Raw genomic sequence first — 18,364 nt, 5'->3', positions numbered from 1 at the left:
AATTATCTGACTTTAAGACTGTAGCTGTCTTTAGACCTTGGTAATAAGATCTTAATCAAATATTGGGGGCTTCTGATATTATGAGAATACCTTGGCTAAATATTAATGTAGAAAGTTTAGGCCGTGGGAAAGCCTTACTGTAGTACACTTTTATACATTACAGCCATGTTTTCACTTGCAGTGAGCATGAGAAACAAGCTGAAGATGACACCTGGATTGCTACTATTTTACATGCTTAATTATGGCTTGCTGTACAATTATGTCTTGGTTTGCTACTGGGGTGAAAAGCTGGTTAAGCCTATAAAAAATTTAGTAAAACAGAAAGCAAAGGATGTACCTCAGCTGTTTATGTGTTTGCCACTCATATTAGATTGTGAGCAGGAATTCTTGTTAGAAGGAATTACCTTTCTCATATGGTATTCTTGGTGCCTACTCTGATATTTGGCCCATAATGGGTGCTAACAAATGAATGCATGGGTGCATGGTGCTTATAACACCCTAAAACACATATGCTTTTTGGCTCTACAAGAAATATATATAATTATCTACTGCCCAAATGAAGCAACTCCGGTAAAAATTCTAGAGCTGCATTGTCTGACATGGTAAACACTAAACATGTAGTTATTTACATGCAAATTAAAATTAATAAAAATGAAATAAAATTAAAAATTCAGTTTCTCAGTTGCATAGCAATGTGTTAAGTGCTCAAAAGCCAAATAAGGTTAGCGGCTATCATAACAAACAGTGCATTGTATTCAGATTCAAAAAACCCCACCATGACAGTATATACATTCCAATATACCTAGGTGATTTTTCCTCCTGGTACCTTAAGGAGTCCCTAGGAGGAACCTATCCACTATACATTTCTTCATCGACCTGTAGGTTTGCAATAGTCTTATAATTCTTCATGGCTCTTCAGGCACTTTTTAATAAATTCAAAACTCTCCGGAGATAAAATGTACTAAACAAGTGGTTGTCACACTTGTGAGTCCTGAATATTCAGATTCTCAGGTGCTACCTGAAAGATCCTGATCCAATAGGTCTGAGGTGTCTTAATGAAGCTACATTTTTAGCAACCTCCCTAGGTGATCTTGATGCAGAGGGCCCAAGGGCAACATACTGAAAAATTGAGCCTATGGATTACAAAAAATTATATTGTTGCATCACTTATTTAACAAAATATATTGAGTTTCTCTGTGTTATGGGTCTTTTTCTAGGTACTAGTGCTATAAAGGTGAAGAAAGAGAAGGCATCAATAGAAAAGATATTAATGAGTAGTAGCTTTTATAAACTTGTTCTTCCACCAGTCATAGGTACCTTAACCACCATGTCCTGTCCAAACCTGCACCCAGATTTTGCCCAAGTGGCATTTGACGTGTGTGCAAAGGAGAGTCTGAGAGGGACTTAGTAGTAGTAGAAGTAGTCATAGAAGAGGAAGAAGAAAAAGGAAAAGGAAGAGGAGGAGTAGGGAGGGAAAAGGCAGGAGAGAGGGAGAAGGAGAAGAGAATACAAAGAAATAAGTAAAGAAAGACAAAAGAAGGAAGAAGGAGAGAAGAAAATGTATCTGAGAAATAGGAAGGAAGGAAATGGACACAACTTGGTGACTGAATGTGGGACCAGGCAATAGGCAAGAGGAATGAGTCTGAGATGACATTTAGCTTTCTGTCTTAGGTTGGTAGTTAGTAGGGCCATTCACTTAAATAGGCAATACAGGCAGAATAGCAATTTAGGGGAAAAGAAGATGGTTCAGTTTTGATATGTTGGACCTGTATGGTGCTTCTGGCACTTCCAAGCAGAGACATCCAGAGGAAGCTGGGTGTACGGTTTTAAAGCTTTAAAGATATAGATTTGGGATGTACCAGTGTTACATGAAGCCTTGGAAATGAATGAAATCATACAGAAAATCATACAGGAGAATAAAACCATTATGTAGAGAGAGAGAAAAGAAGGTGTAGAAGGATGAGAATTTGGTGGGCATCAATATTTTGGGCAGTAATTCTTAACATTTGCAGGTTGATGATATTTCCGATAATCAGAGGATTTCTAGAGAAAGCCAAATTTCACAGACTTACAGAATTTTGTAATTTCCAAGGTGTTGAGACTCCCCTTGTGAACTTCCATAGCTTTCAGGTGTTTAAATGGTGAAAGAGGAAGGGGAGCCCATGAAAGACAGTGAGAAGGGGAATCAAATAGAAGTGGGAAAATCAGATTCCCAACTCATGGAGATTTATTCATCTGACCTAATGCAATGGTAGATACAAACTCTCTAAATGAGCAGGCTGTTTCTCTTATATTTTTGTTCATAAAACTAGGAAAGCAAGAGTGCACATTTAGAAGTAATTTATGGAATTCACTTTTTCTTCATAGCCCTTCACAATTGAATTGAATTTCTCCCCTATTTCATTTTGAGTTTTCTTTCTTTGAGTCCTAGAAACCACAGCTTTGTTAACTTTGGAAAGAGAGATTTTTAGAGTATATGAATAATCCCACAATGATTTTCTTTTCCACATAGGTATAAGATAGGGGAAGGCAAGGCCAGCATGCATTCGTGTTTTATTAGGAACCCTTCCTTGTATGTCACACATACCTACAGAAGTGATGATAACTGTGAAATGAGTTTCATCTTGCCTGCCGGTTATGTTGTTGTAAGCACAGCACACATAGTCAGTTGTCTTCTGCGCTACTTTCTCAGATGCAACTTCTAAGCGAGGCCCATGCTTAATGATATATGTTGTATTGTCAGTCCTCCTAATCCAGGAGTAGGTGTTGGGGGGATAAGAATCAGCAGAACAGTCAAATAGGATGGCCTCTCCAAGGTCAACAGTAAACACTTCCCCTACTTTTAGCCCTTTATCAGAATTCACTTGAAGTCCATAAGGTCCATCTGCATCAATATAAAAAAAGAAATAGATAAGTAGCATAAGTAATCACAACATAGGTCTTGAGTTTGGGAGAGCTTAGTAGCATTTTACTGTTTTTGAAAGTCTTCATCTTAGAATTGGATGAGCAGGTCCTTGCTTAGACTCCCAATAAATGATGAGGACCTAAATATATTTTATTTTGATATCCATGAAAGTGAAAATTATTTGAGATTTGATTTGAAATAGTGATTTGAACTAATCTGAAATAGTAAAAGCCTGAAATTTCACATTTAATTTTACAAATACTGTCATCATAATTGTGATGCTAAGGTTTTGAGTAATGTATTGATAAATCTGCAGTCTTGTAGACAAACTCAATCTTTCTGTTCTATGACTAGCTTATTTTTATATGCTGATTTATTCTGTTTTATTATTATTTTTAATTGAGACATGATAATTGTACATATTTATGAGGTACAGTGTGATGTTTTGATCACATGTTTTGATACACATATACAGTGTGTAATGATTAAATCAGTCTAATTAGTACCTCCATCACCTCAAACATTTATTATTTCCTTTTGTCAGGAACATTCAAAGTCTACTGTTGTTGCTGTTTGAAAATACACCATAAATTGCCATTAATTATAGTCACCCTATAGTGCTATAGAACACAAGAACTTATTCCTCGTATCTAGCTGTCCATTAACTATTTTTGTGTCTATTAACCAACTTTTGGCTACCCCCTACCACTCCACCCTTCCCGATCTCTAGTAACTACTATTCTACTCTCTATGTCTATTAGATTAACTTTTTAGCTTCTACACATTAATATTTCTGAAATAGTCATTGTACTTGAAAATATTTTTACAACAGATTATGGCCACTATTTTCTCTTTAACAACCATATTTTCGGTACTATCTATTTTTCTTCTCAGGGCTAGGGTAGGCCATATAAATATTTATAGAAGACATTGTTTCACATGGAACACTGTGCAAATAGACATAGGGGTGTTTGGTATTTTTACAACATTTTAACAGCTAAAGAATTTTTTAAATCCTCCCACCCACGACCCGGCTAAGCTTAGGATTCCATTTGAAAAAAAAAAATTACATCTTCCTTATCGTTAACTAATATGCATTGATTATCAATAAACTACTTAATCCCCTGGTGTTTTTATCCACATTGCAGTACTCCTGTAGCATTTTACCATTTCTATGGTGTTAGGTTGCCAGTAGGTGAAGACACATTTCCCATTGCTTTCTTCAGAGAATAAGGAAAATTTAAAAAATAATCTTCACCTAGATAGGTTTTCTCATTCATTCTAAATCCTGGCTTATAGTCTAAAAATCTTTGAGTTTTAGGTATGCTTATGTACACCTTTCAGCTGCTCATTACCAACATTTATTGGATATCTGCCATGAGAAGACACTTTAAGTGCTTATGCAGATAATAATATTTAATATTTAAAGCAACCACCAGGAGGTAGATGTCATTATTCTAATTTTAAGATGAGGAAAGTAATATTTAAACAATTTATTTGCCCATGGTCATATAGCTATTAAATAGCAGAGCTGGGACTCTAAAATATATGCACTTAATCATTCATATTACTTCTCTAGAAAGAAATAAAGTGGTATAACTTTCTATATCATAATAGTTTATTGTTGTCTAACTATAGTACTAGTTCTACAATCAATTACTAATTATATATTAATATTAATTCTGTAATCATCCAATCAAGTAATGAATCAAATATTTATTTGAGAGCTGCTAAGTATGAGATAATATATTTAGAATATGGGAGATGGAAGTATAAGACATTCATATTCTCAGGGAATTTACAAACTGGATATGGCTATGGATGGTTTGCTCAGTGATGACCTCATCTTAAAGGCCCTGATTTTTCTTAAAGTATGAGCTATTTATCTCTCCACATGCAGAATAATAGAATGTAGTAACTAAACATTAGGGTAACTGATTTTTTTCAATCATTAGCTAGGCATTCTTCAGAAGTCATTTGAATTTTTTGGGTCTCATTTTCCTCACCTTTTAATATGAAAAGATAGGTTAGAGGACTGATTGCCAAGATTCTTTCTAACCCCTTTGAAACACCAGGATTCTTGCCATGCCATTAAAAGTATGGCCAAAACTGCAATTACTTTTGCACCAACCTAGTAAAACCATTTTGGATATTGGCAAACCAATCCCAAGTTCGCAAATTCCCAGAGTAGTTCTCTATCAGCATTTTCTGAACAGTCTGCCACTGAGGAGACAAATTTTCTAAGCTATAACAGAAAACGAATATACAAAACAATAGATTATCTTTAGCTAGAAAGCATAGACTAATCTATGTTTTCTTTCTAGAGTAAAAGGCATATGGAGAAATGTGAAGGAACCCTACAGGTTTGTATTAATATACCTGCATGAGGTAAGCCTGCTTTCAGAAAGCAAACAGAAGTTAGTACTTTCAATTTAAAGTAATCAGGAACTGAAGGTACAGGATTAAAATAAGGAGAGATTTCTGCCCCTTTCCTGTTACTGTATAAGAAGCCTGTTCCCTCATTTCAGGCTGTGACACAGTCTCAGGTGAAACCACTGTGATAAAAACTTTAGAACAGTGCGCTGTAAAATGGAACTCTTTTATTCTGAATTCCACTAAACAGTAAGTAGGGTAATGGGAACAAAAATTTGTTTTTGCTCACTCAACCAAAATCAATATTGAGATTACTTTGCACATGGTATGATTTTAGGCATAGTGAGGACATCTGAGATGTTGATCACATGCTGTGTATGGCTATTATCTCAGGCCTTGTGGTTCAGAAGGAATCCTTCATGTTGTCAGCATTGATAGAACATTAGGAAAGGAAAGATCACCAAGCAACGGGCACGGTTATGGTTCACATTGAAGGAAACCAGCAGGAGGAATTTACTATAGTTTGGAAGAGCAAGAGACCTGAGTCTATGTACAAAAACTAAAGTCTGAGGGTCTAAGAGTAGAGCGAGGCAGACTTGATAAAGAAGAAAAATGTGGTCACAAAAACACAGCCACTCAATTTAGGTCTTCATCTTCCCCCTGGTTTTTGGGGTATAGAGAATGGGGCTATGAAAACAAATTGTCTAGTAATTTAATAAACACAAAAATGAGTGTTACTCCTTTTCAAGCATGCTGATATTACTCAAAACTTTTTGGGGAACTCCTCATTTGGAGTTGCCTTAGGACCCTGCCGCATAATGGAGTATTCTCACAAGCAGTAATTCTTCAATTTCAATTTCAGAGGGTGGGTTTAATTTGTAGAGGAAGCCCATACTCATTTAGAGCTAAGGCTGGTAAATAAGGTCAATTATCTAATTTAATAAGATCATTCTGGTTTAAAATAAAAATACCTTTAAAGAAAGTAATCTGATTATCTTAGCTTATCTTCCTTAATCATGTTTATTTTGATTTTGTTACTTCCTCATTTAGTGAGTTTCATGATTGGCGTAATTTTTTCTCTTCTGTCTGTTTTATTTATGTGCTATATCTGACTCTTCAGAAGCAGCCTCAAATCCCTCAAACTTCCTTGCCCCCACCTCAACACCTCTTCCAACTCTTGAACCTAACACTTTGAAGCATTTCAGTTCCTTGCTTCTGATATGTTTCTTAAAAGGTAACATAGTTTATCTATTTACTTAAGAAATGCATGGTTTTTTTTTTTTTTTGCAGAAAATCCTAAAATTCAGAGAAGCACAAAGATGTAAAGAAAGTCATTTGTAATTTTATTGCTCAGAGAACAAATATCCACATTTCATGGATGATTTTCAAGTCCTTCTTTAATGCATCTTTTTCTCTCTCTCTTTATCACACATGCACACAAATCTAACTACATCTCATACTCTACATGTTGCTTACAATCTACTTTCTTCTGACTCTACTATGATGTTATTTCCTTTATCATTAGAACTCCAGGCTGACTATCCCTCTACTTGGAGGGGCAGCCTAGTACCTTATTCAAGTGAATGGGCCATCCAATTGGAGATATTTGGAGTGATTCAACTAGAGTGACCTCTGATACTGAAGATGAAAGCAGAAAGATAATTCCATTTTGACTTTGGATTATGGTTTACTTTCTTGCCTTTGGCAGAGAGCTCCCAATAGAAATGAACCCTTTGCCTTGGGGATGGCTGTTTACTAAATGACTTGTAAAATCACATATCATCTGTTCTCTTTAACAATTTATGACTGTGTGGGAACAGTACCTAAATTTACATCATGATGCTGTTTGCCGCCCTGTTTGGGAACAGATGGTAAGTATTTACTGTGAATGACCTTTTATTTTCCCTTTAATTTTTATCACTTAGAGCTCTCCACTGCAGCATTGCCATATGTTGCACACAAAATGCAGTGGTTACTGGGTTATTATTTACAACTGGAGCTTGAAGGCGTATCATGAACTGCAAGTAGATACTTGTCTGAGTTATTGGTTTGACATTGTAGTCCACCAGGGCCAATACCAGATTATGACATCACAACCTCATAAGTATATAGTCAGTCTTAATAGATTTTGTTATACTTTTTCTGCCAAAATAAAAATTAGTTCCTACTTTCATGAAAAAACCCTTCATGGAAACAGTGCCTTTAGAAAACAGAATAGTTGATTTTGCTAAAGGTCAGGGAAAAAAGTGCCAAAGCACTATAATGAAGAAGCTGTCATCTTATAATGGGAATTTAGCCTTTTTACAGCATCGTCAAGTAACACTGGAATCTAAAAGGGATATGAAGAAAGATAATCTGTTCCATTTTAGTCCAGTTCAAGAAACTTTATTGATTTCTTAATCTCTGTCAGCTATTGCCCTATGGATACAAAGATGAAGAATGCAGAACTCTGGTTTGGGTTTGTGGTGTTCATGAGAGTCAGGGAAAATAGAATGCAGAGAGGACCAGGAATGAGAGTGCCTAGGATGCTGAAGGAGCACAATGAACCTATTAGTGACACTGAGGTGGTGAGACAAGTGGAGGCAGGCAAACCTTTCTGGAAAGGATAATGTCGTGAAGGAAGAAGAAGGTAACCAGATGAAGAAAGAGAAGTGTGAATAACACCAACCAAGGCACATATTCCCAGCTTGCAGGGAATGATAAAGATTGTAAACATCTGGATGCCACATCAACAGATAGGATATACAACCAATCTTCAGATTACAGTATACATTTTATTTAATTTTTGTTACTCAAAAGCAACAAAACCAACCAACCAAAACAAAAACAGGGCCAAAATAGTGACAGCAAGAAAAATTATTAAATTAATGGGTCTGAGTTGTGTTTGTACATATTGTATGGTAGGTAGTAACTGTTTAGCACAAATAAGAACCTGATGTTTGATTTTTAAAATCAAATAATCTATAAAGGAATGAGTCCATAAATGAATAAATAAGTGAATGAATGAGTATCAATAAGATAAGATGTTGACCAAGTGAAGGATTCTGCATTTGAATGTAAAAATAGTGAAGACAAAAATTAGTAATGCAATGTTCACAATTAGCAATTAACAAGAGTCAAAATCTTTCTTAAGCCATGTAGATAATTCATCTTTACAATGTGTAAATGGAACCCACATTTGTAAATTTTCTAAATGTTCTATTATCTGTCATTACTCTTTGCATGTGATAGATGTTTCTCTGTGAGATTTTTCATACATAATGTTTAAAATAATGTAAAGAAGAGAGTTCAATCTGTCAGCAAATGACAGATTCTGTGAAGTGTGAACTTACTCAAATTGGGGTATTCTCATTCTTTTAACTAACATCGTGAAGGAAAGAAGTCTTAGGAGCCTAAAGCATAATGTTTAACATTTGCAGGTTTGATTATGGTTTTCCTTCCCATTTTTATATTTTCCACACTATGTATCACAGCATATTCTGTGATAATAATGAGATTGGTGCATAGACTTGCACATGTTGAAAGAAAGATCTTATTTTCATTTTTCCAGATTAATATGAACTGTATAGCAAAACAAAAGTATATTTCAAAAATGATATTTGCATGTGCCTGTAATTGCTTAAGCAATTTTCCACAGGACTTTTTCATTTAAATCTATGGCTAGAGTTTAAAGATAGGCAGGTAGGGATGGAAAGACATACAGATAAAGAGCTAGAAGAAATGATTGATGTAAAGAAAATATTTTACTAGAGAAAAATAAAGTATGTTAAATTCAGGAATGGTAATATTTGGAGAGGAAAAAAGTTCTTCTCAAGGTATTTTTCAGTTTCTTCATTGCAGCCTCTGCATTGTTCTGGGTACTTGAAATTGAGATTCTTGCATTCCACTGGGAATGAGGTCACACAATGGACTGAATCACGAAATACAACCTGAATGGCCCCTGGCCAGTATTTCAACTTGATCTTTAAGAAATAGGGTTGTGCTAGTAGACATGTTTCATACAAGACAGTGCCTAGGAGCTATGATTAGAACTACTGAACTACAATAAAGGTAAAAGCCAAATGACATCTGGTACTTATATTCTCTGTGACTATCCTGGGAGATATTCTCAGAAAACAACAACAACAAAAAACTCATGAGTTAAAAAAAAATAAACTTACAATATATGATGGGCATAATGATATCACTTTCCATTTCACTGACAGGGTTCCTCACCAGGCAGCTGTAATTCCCAATGTCTTCCTTGGTCACTGGAGCAATATGAAGGGTATTGTTTTGGGGAGAAAAGGAGTAGGTAGAGCTGGTGTGGGCAGGTCTCCCATTTTTTAGCCATTGGTAAACTAGCCGAGTGCCCCCTTCCACCTGGCATGTCAGGGTCATGTTCCCCACATACTCCACGGACCCAGAGGGAGGATGAATCTGCACCACTGGCTTTGTGACAGGATCTGCAATATTAAGAGAGATAGCAATGATTTTTTCTTCTCATTGAATTATAATAAAACCTTATGAGGTCTTTCCAATATGAAGTCCTGGAGAAATTATTCCAGCATTTTACATTGTAAATGTAGACAGCTCAGGTAATAACTAAAGAAGAGAAGAGAATAAAAAGCCAGGGAAAATGCAAAATGTCAAAATATGAGAATATCCTTTATAGTCAGAGATAATCAAATTCCAGAACTTACTTTTCAAGGATGATCTAATGAAGCCCTTTACTTTATAGGTGGCTAAGAATGGAATGCCAGCTTTCTTATTTCCTGTTCATTGTGCTTTCACCAACACCATAAAGGTACACTTTCCCAGGCAAAATTTATATGGCTATTCCCCTCTATTGACTTGTCCTAATGTCCCAATAGCAGCTGGTTGGGATAGATGTGGTGAACTCAAATTTCTATCATCTGCAAAATATACAGCTAATATATACTATACTTTTGGGAAACTGAGGGATAGTTTTAGCGAATCACATATGTACAATTATTCTTTCTATGTATGTCATGAAGCAATTATAAACTTTAATTGCTTTGCATTTGTGTTGTAACATTATGTTAGTCACTTTAACAAATTAGAGCCTGCATTTCAACACTGACTCAGTCTGAAAATAGGATAAAATATATTCTTGGGCTTTTATCAAATTAGAGAAAAAAATACAAATCCAATAGAAATTCCTGTTGGAAAGTCAAGTCATAGGAAAATAGTCTTAGTTCATCATCTGCCACACAGTAGGCTCTTAATATTTGTCAAAGTAAATTTCCAAAAATGAGTAAATATTTTCTCTCTGAATTTTAACTGTAAAGTTGATGGATTATATAATCATGGTAGAATTATATAAGAATCTGCAACCATTTTTGGCAATTTTCTTTAATCATTGAAGTTCTTGACTTAATTGATAAAAACAGTGGCTTGCCCAGAGTTACACAGCAGTCAGTGGCAAAATGAAGAGGGCTTCACATCTGGTAATGTTTCTCTTCTGCATTTTGGAGCGGGGTGTATTTAGTAATCCCCTTTTATGTATGACTACAGGACACAGAGAGAGTAGGATGATACATAAGTGAGAGATGATTGTGTCCAATGTTTAGACTTCAATTTCCTGTCAAGCTTTTAATTAGGGTCGATGCATCTTCCTCAGGTAGATTTATTTTGACTTGTGCTTATATTTTTGTACACTAGAAAATGTGCATTAGAGAACAAACTGACCAATTCTCCATCCCAGAGAAGATAGAAGAAAGTGAAAGGGAAAGGAGGTCGAAAGGTAACTTATAGGGGAACTGAGTAGTTCTGAAGCCTCTAGCACTTTTCAAGGAGGGTGTAATCAACTGGCTCATCTATTTAATTTAATCCTTCATCTTCCCTGGCAAGAACAAAAGATTGGGAAAAGCTTTATGTTCATGATATTATGATTTAAAAAGAAAAACAAATTGTGTACATTTAATATGCAGAAAAATCTTTTATTTCAAATGCACCTGTGTGTGGAACTGTAAGTGGTATGAGATAAATAGGTAACATATCAACAGTCTTGTATGAGAAGAACCAATCATTAGAATAGTCACTGGTATTGTGATCATACCTTTGCTTAAAACAGTATAACTCAGATGAAGAAGTTTTTCTTCTGAGAAGAATTTTGGCACAGGCCCTAAAACCCTATTGAGGCTTTACTAAGTTTTTGGTTGCATTTTCCTAAGCAGATTTAACTTTACTACTAATTAACAAGAAAGGATATTGTATTAGGAGGGAGACAGGACACCATATAGGAAATCTTCATGGAAATTCCCTTTAGATCTCTCTTGTCTTTTTCCCCACAATTGCTCTATAGGCATTTGCTTTTACCTTCTGCATCTTTACTCCCCTGAAGTCTCCCCGGTCTCCTCTGTGGCCACTCATTTACTCCACAGATAGTTGCTGAATCTACTAGCGATCAGCAAAGGTTTTAAGCACTGAGGACAAAGCAGCAAATAATACAAAGTCCCTGCTCCCAGGGACCTCATATTCTAGGTGGGGAAGAGAAACAATAAACAAATAAAAATCTATAATATGCCCAGGTAGTAATAAATGCTATGAAAGAGAGAGAAGCAGAATTGGAGAAAGAGAGTGACTCTCTCTCTCTCTCTCTCTCTTTCTCTCTGTCTCTCTCTCTTTTTTCTCGGAGTGTGTGTGTGTGTGTGTTTGGGGAAGTAAGATTATGTTTTATATAGTGTGGTCAGTAAAGAATTCACAGACAAAGTGACATTTGAGCTGAGACCTAAAGGAAAGGAGAGGAGCATGCTAGTATCTTGGAGAAAAGCTGTCTAGGTAGAGCAAACAGCAAGTACAAAGGCCCTGAGGAATGAGTGTGTTTTGGCCTGTTCCAGAAAGAGCATGGAGGCCAGCATGACCAGAACCAAGTGAGTGAGGGGGATACAGATAGGAAAATGGGGTCAGATAGGCACTGGGTATGTGGGGAATTGCAAATTGTTAATACTTTGACTTATACTCTGAGTGAGATAGAAGCAATGGGAGGATTTTAAGCTGAAGGAGGCAGGAATAGAAGCAGGGAGAGTAGGTGGCAAAGCTATTAGGATAGTTCAGGCCATGGCTGATTGTGGTATTGAGTGGGGCAGTACTGGGGGGTGGTAAGTGGTTGGATTTTGTCTATATTTTCAAGGTAAAGCCAATAGGCTTTCCTGTGGACTGGATGTGGGATGTGAGAAAAAGAGGTCAACAGTGACTGCAAGGTTTTGGCTGGAGTAATTGATAGAATGGAATTCGTATTTATTAAAATGGGGAATACTGTTATAAATAAACAGGTGTAGAGAGAAAAAAATCAGAAGTTGGGCTTTGGGCACAGTATATTTTGCGTATGTCACTTACTTCAATAAGGAAAACAAGTGTCTGAAAGTTAGCTGACCCCACTGTCCCTCAGAGGACATTTTCAGGCATGTCCATTGTCCCTAAGTATCATTCCTGCACAAGTCTCATCCTCTTCCAAACAGTGTACTGAAACAAAAATCTTCATGACAAAAATAGGGCTCTTCCCAGGGTATAGTCTATTGTTGAGAAAATAAGATTTTTCTCCATCTCATCAAATTAGCAACACTATACTTGATAGTTCCCAGGCAAACAAACAATAAGTTATATGTAGTGCTTGATTACCCATTGCTAGGCACTAGGTATATCTCTTACATGCATGTCTTATTTAATCTTCAGAAAGCCTTGTGAGGTAGATAATGTCATTAGTGCCATGAGACATTGAGGCTTTGAGGATTAATTGATTTGTGCAAAGTTGTGAAGCCAGGATCTAAAGCCGAGGTATTTAGTCTCCTGAGCCTTTGCTAACTACCATACTAGACTGCTACCCACATACACTCACAGGGGACTCACCATCAACCGTGACTTGTATCTTCTGACTGGAGGATAGAGTTCCATTTCCCTGAATGTTGACCTTCACGATGTAATTGCCTTCATCAGAGAACTGCAGTGGGTTGATAAGCAGAGAGGCATTGGGTGGCATCATGGTGAACTTGTGTTGGTATTCCAAGTCAGGAACCACAGACTTATTCACAGAGCCCAGTAAGTATTTGGGCATCGTGTGGGGTCTCTCAAATAGCCATATGATCTGGATGTCTGATGCTGGAGTGTGGAAGCCATAGTGGACGGGTAGGTAGAGGGCCTGACCTCTGATGCCATGGACAGTGTGTGATGGCACTGTCACTTTCAGCCCCGAGCAAGCACCTGTTGCAAAGGAAAGGAAAGTTGTGAAGAACTTGAGCCACATTTCACACTCTAAAGGGGCAACTGCAGAGAGAACCTGATCAGGTGATAATCCTTTTCAAAGAAGAGTGGCTTCTAGGTACTGACTATTCTAGTACGGGTTACATATAGAGGTAAATATTTGTCTCTGAAACTTTCTGCACTTTAAAAACTCCACCCAAAGACTGTGCTGATTGCACAAGATAAAAAGGAAAAGCAGAAGTTATTTTCTATGATTGCTACAGAATAATGGGAAAAGGAGAACTAAGAAAGTTTACTACTTCTAAAGTCCAATGAAACCATTAAAACATTTGGAATTATGACTATATTAATGTCTGCCATAGCATATCATAATCTAACCATGTGATTTGAGAAATACTAGGGGCTATTTCCTCCTAACATTTTCCCTCAAAGCTGTCTGAAATGACTGAATATTCCATTATTGGAAGTTCTTCCCTTTAGCCAAATGCTTGCCAAACGCAAATATCCCAAGGAGAGTGGTATTAAACCATTGTCAGTCATGACCAGTTATTTCCACCCAGAACAGGCATCTGGTTGGTGTATTTGAGAAACAGCAAGAGGCAGGTACAGATGGAGCACAGTGGAGGAGGAGGAGCATGATAAGATATGAGGTCAGTGAGGTGGCTGTGACAGACTGGCAGGACCTTAGGATCATGGGAAAAACTCTGGCAATTTTACTCTAAGATGGGGATGCAATAGGAGTTTCATGAACAGAAAAGGGCTGTGATTTTTCTTATGTTTTATTAGACCTAGTTTAGCTGCTGTGAGAATACACTGGAATAGAGCTAGAGCAGGAACAGGGAGAACACTTAGGAGATGACTGCAATGTAATAGGCCAGAGACAACTGTGCTGGAGACTAGGGTGTTAATAAAAGACGTCTTGGAAAAAGACTGATTGTGACAAAAGGATTTGCTGACACTTTGAGGGTGTCAGAAACAAAGAGGATGCCAAGCTTCTTGACTTGGACCAACTGGAAGAAAGGAATTGCAGTAAATAAATTAATCATAGGGAAGATTGTGGGGAGAATAGTTTTTTGTGGGGAAGACGAGGATTCAGTTTTGGGCATGTTCATTTTGAGATGCCCATTAGACATCCAAGAGGCAAAGTTGTGAAATCCTGGTTAATGAGAATTTAAGAGAGAATAAGGGACCTGGAGGGCCCTGGGGCATGGAGCTCTGCCCAGTGGAGAGCTCTGGGCAGTGCTGGGGATTTTGGGGCCTATGCATTCACCGCTGTATCTTCAGGTTTCTTCCCAGTTTCTGGCAACTGGAGATTTCCTCATCTTACTTTAAGCCATGATATATTATTTTATGTTATTTAGCATTTCTATATATTTGCGGGGGGAAGAGAGTCTTCCTTAGCTCGGGTTACCATGTTGCTGGAAGCTCTTTGCTTCAAAATCCTCATATTAAAAGGGGCAATATGATACCCACAACATAGGAACATTTGACATAGTAGAGAGTGAGAGAAATTTAAATGTGGAATATTTTGAATAATGAGAGAAAAAATAGACAACAGAAAAGAAACTATAGACAATGAGTATAGACAACACTTTTTGGGGAGTTTTGCTGTGAAGAGGAGCAGAGAGATGGGGCAGAGGCTGGAGAAAGATCAAAAATGAAATCAAGAGAGTTTTCTGCTACTGGGAATGTTCCACTGGAAAGGGAAATGTTGATGAGTCAGAATAGAGAAGGGTGAAAGTGGAATAAAATCCTTAAGCGGGTGAGAAGAGATGGAAATTAGATATAAATATAAGTACTTTACAATTTTAAATTTCTCAAATGCAAAATGTTTATCCTCTTTGATCGCTTCCCCTTTTTCATTTTTTTCTACATTTTTTTCATTTCATTCTACTAGAAAGGGAGTGTTTAAGCTTCATCCAAGTCATGTCATGAAAGGTCATCAATATTAAAAAGGGAAAGGTATTAAAATAAATATTAAAAATATTAAATATTAAAAAGGTCTGTTTGCCTTTTGTGATTTTTTTTCTTGGAAAAACTCAAAGACGTAGGCCTGCTCCTATGAGGAATCCAGTTCTACCAACAGTAAATTTATCTCATTCCTTCCTAGAGTGGAGGTAGGAGCAAAGATTCCCACAGTTTGGGCCTTTCGCTAGCTATTAGTAGAGAGTGAAACTCTGGGGTTGGCGCGAAGTTAGAGCAAAGAATCCAAGAGGAGAAAACACCAAAGAGGAAGATAGTTGGTTAGAGGGAGAAGAGACTCCTAGACTCTCAACTGAAACTTACCGTATGGACTGAAAAGCAGATAACTGTAAGAGAAACATAAAGACATGTCTTATTGTCTCCTTTGCCTCTGTGTGTTTTTGTGATTAACTTCTAAGATTTTTTTTCTTCTGATAATGGACCTACTTGCACACTTTGGTGATTAGTCCATAACAAAGGAGTTACATAGATGAGAATTCCCTTCTGTATTCTTTTCTGCCAAGTGTAAGACTATTAAATCTGGAATTTTTCCTAATTTAAGTGATTAGAAGAAGAGAAAACTGGGTGCTGGGAATTCTAAAGAGGAGATAAAGTGGATTGCAGAAAGGAAGCAGTGGTTTTCACAACGAAACAGTAGGAGAGAGAAAGAAGGATGGGAGAGTAAATCTATGTCTCAAAATTACTGATGTCTATGATATGTGAAGTAGAGGCTGACAGTGGTGGTGAAACTATTAAAGTCATAGATTTAGTAAGACATTTGGCATTTGGATGGGAGATCAGCACAGGAAAAGATTCCTCTTTGTCTATCTGTTTTCTGCACAAAACAAAATGCATTTATATGCCTTTCATTGAAATTGAAGATAGGCGGTTCCTGACAAGTTCCTGGTAAGCAACAGTTTAAAAAAATAGGTTTAGTACCTGTTATTACTAACTTAAGATATGTAAATTGGAACTTTCACTGATTGTGTTGTTCCCTCCTTTTTTTATTTTTTATTTTTTTTACACTTGGGTAAATATGAAAATATTTACAAGGGTTTCATGGCTCACTACTGATCTTGGACTCCCATGTTCTATGTCCGCCACTTGCAAATAGCCCTAAAATAATGATTTTCAAGCACCTATTTTCTTAACTTGAAGATTACTGTGTTTGTTTTTTAATAAAGTTAAAGATCTACTGAAATATGAAGTCCTAGTAAAGGACACATACTTGGGGTAAAATGGTGATTGGTCAGTTATGTGACCTTAAATAAGTCATTTTAATTCTCAGACTCAGTTTTCTCATATGTGCATAGGAGGTAATACTGGATAAGGTGTAAGGCCTTTCTCAACTCTCTTAATTTTATGTTCTTGACATCCTGAGGTGCTTTTCCAAGGGTAGCAGCTACCTATATTTGAAGGTGAAAGGCCCAGAGGGTTTTGACAGGATCCAAATTGAGAGAGGGCCTAACGAATTTTGAAGAATTGAGTCTCAGTTTTTGGTCCATTTACTAAGTCGTCAATACTTGGAAATCCTTTAATAAAACAGCAATTCTGTGTTTTTTTCCAAAGAAATCAAGGGGAATGATGGAAGTCCGTATAATTGCCTTGGGAATGCACTGGAAAAAGCTGTACCACTGCTAATAGGGAGCAGTTTTGTCATGGATATACTGGTTCACTGAGGACATTTCACAACACAGCCTAGAAACCACCACTAGGCTGAGAAGGTCTGAATGGACTCTGACCAATTTGTGCTTGTCATTTGGTAAAGCCATTGCCAAAGTCCTTCTCTGCTTTTTTTGTAATCAACTTCCTTTGTAGTTATATTTGAAAAGATTGACTGAGATGTATTTAATACTCTGGAAATGGTTGGGAGGCACTATATGACTATGGGGTGACAATATCGCTAGAATAGAAATGTTGATGACTTTTGGATCTTGACCCAGAATGTTGAATCTTACATATGAAAAGATTGGTTAGAGAGTCCATGACTAAAATTATGGGAGGAAAATTTTATTTTATGAAATATTAAATACAATACAAATATTGAAGCTCTGAGAAAAATAAAACTACATTAGTAGAAGACATTTTATATAGCATTTATGATCATTATTTAGGGGGAAAAATTAGTTTTGGGGGCTATTTTAGACTGCATCATGTAACAATACCTTAAATAATATATTGCCATCAGTATCTCTGAATAGGTTCAGTGCTTTCTTATTAAATGAAAAGTTTTTTTCAAATATGTATGCTTTTTCAAATGTTTGTATGACAGTGAGAAATAGCACAGCTGTTACAGTAACTATTTGCTTAGAGATTGCCTATACAATTTTTTATCAGATAAATTATAGGTAGCAAGTTATAAGAATGTCAGCAGGGAATGAAATTTTCTTTATACAGTATCTTATCTCAGTTACGTAAAATCTCTTCATTTTGCAGGAAAGACATGAACCTATCAATATGATACAATCTTTGCTTGTAGTGAAATTTGGGAATAAATAGATAATTGAATGCTTCCTCCACATTCTAGGAACACATACTCTCTTGCCATCGTTGTGTTACCCGCTACAGATGTGATGAATTCATGCTGTCAAACACAGTGGTTTACTAATGTTAGAAAACTTAGCTTCATTTTGAGAAATTTTCAAGTGCTCTTTTCTAGTTGTATGAGAAAACCCAAAGGACTAAAACTATTGATTTTAGAAAATCAACCTCTGCATGAACAGATAAACTTCAAGAAAATAAATAATATAAAAAGGCCGATTGTGGTGGCTCATGTCTGTAATCCGAGCACTTTGGGAGACTGAGGTGGCAGATTGCTTGAACCCAGGAGTTTAAGACCAGCTTGGGCAACACGGCCAGACCCCATCTCTACTTTATTTGAAAAAATACAAAAACAAAAATAATAAACAACATAAAAATTGA

General features: G+C 36.5%; 2 protein-coding genes across 13 annotated transcripts in view; one reads left to right on the top strand and one right to left on the bottom strand.

Annotated features, from left to right (window-relative positions):
* The window catches only part of VPS50 (VPS50 subunit of EARP/GARPII complex), a 220,315-nt gene that overhangs the window by 75,439 nt on the left and 126,512 nt on the right, over positions 1 to 18,364 (top strand). The window contains exon 1 of one of the 2 annotated variants that reach the window (XM_077998060.1): positions 12,011 to 12,153. The exons of the other annotated variant lie outside the window; for it this stretch is intronic. The gene's annotated coding sequence lies outside the window, so the exon portion shown is untranslated. Of the gene's footprint in view, positions 1 to 12,010; positions 12,154 to 18,364 lie in introns of those variants that run through there. 2 annotated transcript variants of the gene reach the window in all.
* HEPACAM2 (HEPACAM family member 2) overlaps positions 1 to 18,364 on the bottom strand; it is a 42,187-nt gene that overhangs the window by 21,572 nt on the left and 2,251 nt on the right. For 10 of the 11 annotated variants that reach the window (XR_013415922.1, XM_077998062.1, XM_077998066.1 and 7 more), the window contains exons 2-4: positions 13,130 to 13,480; positions 9,439 to 9,723; positions 2,588 to 2,884 (exon numbers count right to left, since the gene is read on the bottom strand). Coding sequence is in view for 10 of the 11 variants with exons in the window: in XM_077998062.1 (XP_077854188.1) it covers positions 2,588 to 2,884; positions 9,439 to 9,723; positions 13,130 to 13,480 (933 nt within the window). In the remaining variant the exon portion in view is untranslated. Of the gene's footprint in view, positions 1 to 2,587; positions 2,885 to 9,438; positions 9,724 to 13,129; positions 13,619 to 18,364 lie in introns of those variants that run through there. The other variant, XM_015134264.2, reaches the window with a different exon arrangement.

Source organism: Macaca mulatta, chromosome 3, assembly GCF_049350105.2.
Source record: "Macaca mulatta isolate MMU2019108-1 chromosome 3, T2T-MMU8v2.0, whole genome shotgun sequence".
NCBI classification, from domain to species: Eukaryota; Metazoa; Chordata; class Mammalia; order Primates; family Cercopithecidae; genus Macaca; species Macaca mulatta.
The sequence above is the reverse complement of the archived record's forward strand: the minus strand, read 5'-3'. Positions and strand labels throughout refer to the sequence as shown.